This window comes from Carassius auratus, chromosome 47 (assembly GCF_003368295.1).
Source record: "Carassius auratus strain Wakin chromosome 47, ASM336829v1, whole genome shotgun sequence".
NCBI classification, from domain to species: domain Eukaryota; kingdom Metazoa; phylum Chordata; class Actinopteri; order Cypriniformes; family Cyprinidae; genus Carassius; species Carassius auratus.
The window spans coordinates 5,915,177-5,923,142 of record NC_039289.1 but is presented as its reverse complement, the minus strand read 5'-3'; the positions used below and the strand labels follow the sequence as shown (position 1 = coordinate 5,923,142).

The following is a 7,966-nucleotide window of genomic DNA, read 5'->3' as shown; positions in this document are numbered from 1 at the left end:
ATCCTGAGTACCTCATGTTGTGAGGCTGTCTTGGCTGACATGTCTCTGCAGCATCGCGTGACGGTCGGGTTGGAGGGTCATGGGAGTTTGCCCAACCAATCCATATGTGTTTTGTGGATCTGAAGAAGGCATTCATTGGGGGGTGCTCCGGGAGTATGGGGTACAGGGCCCTCTGTTAAGGGCTGTCCGGTCCCTGTATGACTGGAGCAGGAGCTTAGTTTGCATTGACGGCTGTAAGTCAGATTTGTTCCTGGTGCATTTTGGACCCTTTATCACCGATCCTGTTCATTACTTTTATGGACAGGATTTCTAATGCAGTCAGGGGCCGGAGGGTGTCCGGTTTGGGGATGTGATTTCATCTCTGCTTTTTGCAGATGATGTTGTCATGTTGGCTTCATCTGGCCAGGAACTTCAGCATGCACTGGGACGGTTTACAGCTGAGTGTGAAGCAACTGGGATGAGAATCAGTACCTCCAAGTCCGAGGCCATGGTTCTGAGCCGGAAAAGGGTGACATGTCCCCTTCAAGTTGGTGGAGAGCTCCTGCCTCAACTGGAGGAGTTCAAGTATCTTGGAGTCTTGTTCATGAGTGAGGGAAGGATGGAGCGGGAGATTGATTAGTAGATAGGTGCAGCTCCTGCATTGATGCGGTTGATGTACCTGTCTGTCGTGGTAAAGAAGGAGCTGACCTGCAAGGTGAAGCTTTCGATTTACCAGTCAATCTACGTTCCTACTCTCACCTATGGTCATGAGCTGTGGGTCATGACTGAAAAGACAAGATCCAGGCGGCCGAAATGAGCTTTCTCCACAGGGTGGCTGGATGCTCTCTTAGAGATAGGGTGAGGAGCTCTGCCACTCGGGAGGAGCTCAGAGTAGGACTATTGGTTATCAAAAAATGCTTTTTGACCGAGACGTGTGGGCATGTTTGAATGAGGCATTTTAGGGGGCTTTAGAATCTGATGCTCCTGCCTCCTGTACTATAAGGGGCTATTCACATATCACATCTTTTGCATGTTCAAGTTCGTTATTTCAAATGTAGGCGCCGGTATGCACGCTAATAATGGAAGCATCCTCACCGCATCGAGTAAAAAACATCTCAACATTTCAGAATGCCGCAAGCACACCACAGGTAATGTGTCTAAAACCAAGCATGACCACTTTTATGACCACTTCAGTTATAATTAGATACCTCAGACAAATGCAGAGCTGTTGTGCAGGAGAGATGGCTTCATGGCAGAAGCTCTGTTTACTGAAGGGTTTACAGTTCACAGAAGCAGAGCGTGAAGTGTCAGTTTAATGTTAAAGAGAGCGACGTAAGATGAAGCTGCAAATCATTTAATATCAGTCGACTTTTAATAATACATTTTATGATAGAAATGTTAAATGATTTATATTTATATCAAGTGATGAAAATGTTTTTCAAATATGGCCAATTTGAGAAAGAGGGAGAGACATGTGTAAATTGTATGCATCTCTCTCTGAAAACAATGATTTTGCCCCCTTGATGTTGAGAAATATAATGTAGTGATTCAGTATCGATCAAGCAGCAACCTCTCGCTGTGTCTCGTGAAGCCAACAAGGAAGTGACTAAAACTGCAATTCATAGACTGGTCGCTTGAGGCTGGCTGCAAAAGGGAGTCAGTTCTATAGACTCCCCATGTTAATAAAATGGCTGCCCACTGCTCCGGGTGTGTGCTCACAGTGTGTGTGTGTGTGTTCACTGCTCTGTGTGTGAGCATTTCGGATGGGTTAAATGCAGAGCACAAATTCTGAGTATGGGTCACCATACTTGGCTGAATGTCACTTCACTTTTTTTTTTTAAAACATCCAGCTTTACAGCAGAAAAAAAAAAAAAAAACATGTTTACAGCCTGGTTTAAAAAAAAATTCAGACTATATAGCTAATTTTACCCTTCATGACTACTGTGAGGGGGTGATTTTTTTATTTTATATCTCATTCGTTTAAATTGTATTAAGCCTTAAAGTTCTGCATAATGAAGAGTGTGGCCACTACAGTGTCAGGTGGATTGCCGCTGCTTTCACCGCCAGCGCGCAAGGTCGACATGGCTTCAGCAACCAGCCCCTGCATTTTTGCCCATTTTTTATTACCCTGGAGTGATGTGCGGTGACAGACTGCCAGGATGGCAATGGCCTGCTCCATTCACTTTTGGCTTCAAAAACACTCTTCGGAAACCATTGGGTGATGTCAAGGACACTATGTCCTTGTTTTTATACAGTCTATGGTGTCGATTAATAAAAGTTGCATGGCCGCACTGACAAGTTTATGAGCTTCTGAATGTTACTTTTTGCACAGCGCAATCTCAGATCTCTGTGTGTGAGTGGCATGAGTGTTTGTGTGTGTGTGTGTGTGTGTGTGTGTATTGGCCTTGTCACACACACATATATGGCTAACGATTTATCTGTTATCCACATTTTTTTGAAGTGTAAAGAAATATTCATGAAAAAATATTCAGATACTATTTGCATATATATATATATATATTTATATATATATATATATATATATATATTTTTTTTTTTTTTTTTTTTGTAACATTAAAAAATGTGTATGTACCATTTAAATACAGAATCGAACAACATTTGGTTTATGAGTCCAACTCTCTAACCATTATTGTAGTATAATGTAGATTATTCCTCACAGCAAATTTTATTAATGTACATCACTTTCAAAAATATAAACTTTAAGCCTGTCTGTTCATTTTTTTTTTAAGTCTGTTTAGCAGAAAACACATCAGGCTCACCTAATAATCCAATCCAAATATTTCCCATGAAAGTACAAATGATTAACCAAACTGTACAAATGACCCATCTACAACCCGAATTTCAGAAAAGTTGGGACGTTTTGAAAAATGCAATAAAATCACGAATCTGTGATTTGTTCATTCTCTTTCATTTTTATTTAATTTACAAGTACAAAGAAAACATTTCTGAATTTTGCACTGACCAAATTAAATGTATTTCATAAATATAAGCAAATTTTGATTCTGATGGCTGCAACACACTCCAAAAAAGTTGGGACATTCAGAGCAACACGCATGCCTGCTTATCTTACATCCTGTATATTGTGGTTCCACATAATAGTTGATGCAGATGACAAGAAGTAACACAAATAATATCTTCTTACTATCAGTGTTACTTGATACCACAAGCTGAGAAAAAAAAAGTCTTATAGGCAGCTTTAAAGTGCGGTTATGTAAGTTTTTGACTCTATTAAAAAAAAAAACCATCATAATATGTTTGCAAATATTTATGTAAGAAACATGATAATTCAACATACTTGCTTATCTGAAAACAATGTTACAGTCAGTTATTCTCCTTTGAAAATGTGCGTTCCGGGTCAGAATGTAGGTCTCCGATTTGGTTTGTGAAACCCACCCACTGTCAGTTTACCCAACTATATTTTGGTACACATTTTGGTTGCCAGTTAATAGGAAACACAGGATAATTCATGTCATTCATTGTCAAGTGTTCTCCTTTATGTCGGTGTGGTCAATCTGGCAACCAGCATGTGCGTCAAGTCTGAGGATCAGGGTGGAAAAAGAACATCTCCAATATTTTGAATTTGGACCACAATATCTAGTTCAATTACTCAGTGTCAATCCTACATACAGTACCTTTAATGTCTCCACCCATCCTTATATTAATACAGTGTTTTGCTGATTGTGGTAACCAGGGCCGCTGCTGGCCAAATGTGTGCCCTAAGCAGGATTGTATTGTTGTGCCCCCCTTCCTCAAATATGATGATGGGGAAAAAAAACACCTAGTATAGGGGTGAAAATAGAACTTTAATAAAATAAAAAAGTAAATGAATAAATTGTATTATTTACAAATTACAATTGTAGCTCTCGACATTTACCTATGGCTGTAACTTTATTATGACTCTAATTTATTTATAGTCTCAAGCCTAAGGAAATCATGCAAAAGGAAATTAAGCAGTTTTACTATGATAAAACCATGGTTTATTTTTGTAAGGGTTGTGATATGCACATTTCTTTGTTGAAGAAATTATAAAGGCTGTGTCATCTATAGCAACAACAACATCAAAAAATGATTAAGGATGATTTGTGGTGTTATTGTTAAAACCATGGGTAATTTTGTTAGGGAACCTAAAAAAAAAAAAAAAAAAACTTTCACAGGAATGTGCCTGAAAGTGATAAACGGACCTTGTTTTTACCTAATTGATTTATAATTTATTTTAATATATATTAAAAATGTATGAGGTGTGCATTGTAGCTGACACCTAAATGAACACATTACAGTTGTTTTTATGACTGCAAGTCTTTCTCCTCAAGTGCTATTGAGCTTCAAATTTGCGTTTGAGCCCATGTGAAAAAAGTTGCATAATTTACATATGATTTAAAGTTTATTTTAATAAATATCAAACATTCAATTCAATTGTGCATTATCGCTGTCACCTAGATGAACAATTACAGTTGTTTTTATGACTGTAAGTCATTCTCCTCAAATGCTGCTGACGTTAGAAAAGTGTATACTAATATCACATGTAACTTTAGAGACGGTCCCTAAATTTGAGACTTTCGAACGTCCAACGTCAAGCCAACTTTGTGCCTGTTTTTTTGTTTGTTTTTTTTGACTATCTTTAGCTTTCTTTTCTCTGCGCCGGATTGCTGATGTCATTTACCCGGGCATAGATGTTCATCCATCAATTATGAACATTCAGCCGAAAACATGAGGTGCGAGCGGTCGCGAGCGCGGATGGGAAAATGGCGGGGATGGTGCCCCCTCTGGGAGTTGGTGCCCTCTGCGTGTAGGGAGCGACGGCACTGATGATGACCATTACCTCTCCGCTCCTGCTGGCCTCTCTAATGCCACACCTGACCTTCACTGCTATAACATTGTGTCACGGCCCCTCCTCTGCATTGTAGGGTGGTTCCCATAGACAGTAAAAGAAATGGACACAGCGACCCCATTGGAACTCAATTGAGACAAATGAAGCCCAGTTTTAGCGTTTTTTAGCACTTCCGTTTCTGACGCGCAGACTCAAACGAAGCTTGACGACGTCAGCAACCTGTCTGCCAGATGTAAATCTTCTAAGTGGCTGTGCGTGTAAACTGCCATCGTTAATCTTGCAGAGACGGCGCGCTTGAGCGGGGAGTTCTTTGTCGTGAGTGAGCAGGAGTAAGTATTCTGATTAATTATTTTGTATAGTATTTTAAAATGTAACGCCAGTACTCCATATTAAGTTAATTGCCTGCGAGCTTCTCCACCTGTCTGTACGGTAATGCGACAGAGAGACGAGTGGTTATGACGCAATCGTTAGCCTATTTTTTACAAAAACTGTTTATATGGGGCCATAATGTAACATAGAAGGTAATGGAGCCCTTTATACATTTTCGTGTATCTTTAGAAATAAATAATGGACAAACAGAGTCTTTAAACGCCTCAGATGTAAAGTTATTCGCTGTCAAAGTGACGCCAAAATGAATGGGAGTCAATGGGAATGCTAACGCAAGTGAAGTTCTGCTAAAAGATGGCAGCCCCCACCCGACTTCAACTTCCGGTCGAGTTCCTTGCCCCTTGGTGGTTCCTCCTGCAGGCAGAGGTAGGTCGTTAGTGCTGCCATTATATGAAAAATAATTATGTTCACAAAATAAAGAGAATTAACAAATAACATTCTTGATTTTATGGTATTTCATAAAACACCCCAACTTTTCTGGAATTGGGGTTGTGGATTATGCTTTGGCAGAAAGCGACACGTGTCAGTCACAACTGAAGGTGCCACAACATACTGCAAAATGTTCTGCAATTTTTAGCGGCATATGCCACAATCCAAGCTCAGTCAATAGCGTAATGTTGATCACAACATCATTATTTTCCACTTGTTACAAAAAGAAAATTTGGGGCCTATTTGTAAAGGTTAAAAAACGTGCTGTTTCAATATAACTACAAGACAAATAAATAAAAAAATCAATTTCAATATTCTGACATCCAGAGCAACACACATGCATGCTTACACTTACATCTTGTTAATTGTGGTTTCACAAAATAGTTGATGATGATGAAAAGAAGTAACACAAATTATATCTTCTCACTATCAGTGTTACTTGACACTTCAAGCTGAGAAAAAAAAAAATTACAGGTCTCCACCCATCCTTATATTCATTAAGTGTTTTGGGAACAGAAGCTTATTGATTGTTTGATTGTGTTCATGATGACCATCATCTCTCTGCTCCTGCTGGCCTCTCTGCTGCCACACCTGACCTTCACTGGTGAGACTCATTATATAACAGCATATTATACTAACTGGTATGCACTGAATAAGCTGATTAATAGTTCTCTCTCTTTCTCAGCTCGTGTGAATGTGGGTATAGTGAACGGCAAAGAAGCAAAACCCCACTCCAGACCTTACATGGTTTCTATTCAATCGAATGGGACACATGTCTGTGGTGGATCCCTCATTTCTGATCAGTGGGTCTTGACTGCTGCACATTGCTGGAACAGGTGAGGGGTTTTTGTCTAGTTACAATCATTTTGACTGGCTTCGTAACTGCAGTGCATTGTATGATAAAACTGAGCATCATGACTTTCTCTTTCAACAGAAATGAGACTCTGACGGTTGTGGTTGGTGCTCATGACTTAAAGGAAATTAAGAATTCAGATCATATTGGAGTGGAGTCCTACATCCAACATAAAAGCTATAGTGTTGATTTTCATTTCAATGACATCATGCTTTTGAAGGTAACAACCTGTGATACATTTAGTTGTTCTCAACTTCACAAATGGCAGTTTAATCAACTGCAGTTCAGGCTTATAAAAGATAATTAAATTAAATATGTTTGTTAATAATGGTTGTTTTTGAATTACAGTTACAGGGAAAAGTCAACATTAACAACAACTATGTTAAATCGATTTCATTACCAAAGAATGGAGAAGATGTTAAGACAAACACTCTCTGTAGTGTTGCGGGCTGGGGACAACTGAAGATTGAAGGCCCAATAAGTGAAAGTCTAATGGAGGCAAACGTGACTATAATGAATAAATGTGAATGTCAAGAGAGATGGCCAATGGAGTTCTCAAAAACACAGATGATGTGCACATATGGCCATGGTGGATCCTGCCGTGTATGTACTAAAGATGATTCACACACTTCTTACATTAATTTATGAACTGAGTTTCAACTGATACAATGTATGTCATTGACTATTTCTCTTTTCTTAACAGTATGATTCTGGGGGTCCTTTGGTTTGTGGACACACTGCAATTGGTGTCACATCTTTTGGAGATAGCTCACTCTGCAATTCACCTGTGAAACCTAATGTGTATATTAAGATTTCACTATATATTCCATGGATAAACGACCAAATTAAAATGAATTGAGTTAAGTTCTTGATTTTTTCTGCATGACCTCTTTCAATAAAATTATCACTTGGCAATCATAAAACATGAAGTGTCTTCATTGTCACACACACACACACACACACACAATATTTCATGGGGGGGGGGGTCAGTGTCATTGATTGGATGAATGCAGCACACGATCAGTTTATTGGTAGGACTGGATTTTCTGGACTTGTTTTCTCCTGTTTATGTTAGCGAGGGAGTTAGTATATTTTGTTGTATTTTTATTTTCTTTTGGTAGCTAGTTAGTAGATAGTTAGTTTCCCTTTTTTATCACATTTGTTGTTTTGGCTCCCTCCCTCTCAAAGACTTTGAAACCTCCAGCATTTGTAAATGAGAGTTAAATTGTTCTTGATTTAAGTTCTATAGTGGGTTTTCTTATTGCATTTTTGGGGATGAGTGTTGATCCTCACTACACACATATAAATTAGGGGTCTAATGATACACCAATGGCATGTTTCGGTTTAGTTTAAGATTTTGGAGCCACGATTCGGTTCGGTCGTTTTGCTGTGGGGGCAGGGTTCATGTCATTTTACCAGCAATCCTAAGGAACAATAGATTCACTTAATTATAACAACAAAAATAACTT

General features: G+C 38.9%; 1 protein-coding gene across 1 annotated transcript; it reads left to right on the top strand.

Moving 5' to 3' along the window:
* Window positions 1-6,136: 6,136 nt before the first annotated feature.
* Window positions 6,137-7,405, top strand: LOC113064910 (complement factor D-like). Its single transcript, XM_026235920.1, has 5 exons — window positions 6,137-6,248; window positions 6,330-6,480; window positions 6,579-6,717; window positions 6,846-7,100; window positions 7,201-7,405. Exons 1-5 carry the CDS (start codon window positions 6,188-6,190, stop codon window positions 7,354-7,356), a joined length of 762 nt encoding a protein of 253 aa, XP_026091705.1. The 5' UTR covers window positions 6,137-6,187; the 3' UTR covers window positions 7,357-7,405.
* Window positions 7,406-7,966: the final 561 nt, after the last annotated feature.

Excerpts from the sequence above, each read along its gene's own strand:
- LOC113064910 (XM_026235920.1), top strand. The coding sequence starts at position 6,188 with ATGATGACCATCATCTCTCTGCTCCTGCTGGCCTCTCTGCTGCCACAC. Across the intron at positions 6,481-6,578 it reads GCTGCACATTGCTGGAACAG|AAATGAGACTCTGACGGTTG; the intron begins GTGAGGGGTTTT and ends CTCTTTCAACAG. Across the intron at positions 7,101-7,200 it reads GCCATGGTGGATCCTGCCGT|TATGATTCTGGGGGTCCTTT; the intron begins GTATGTACTAAA and ends TTTTCTTAACAG.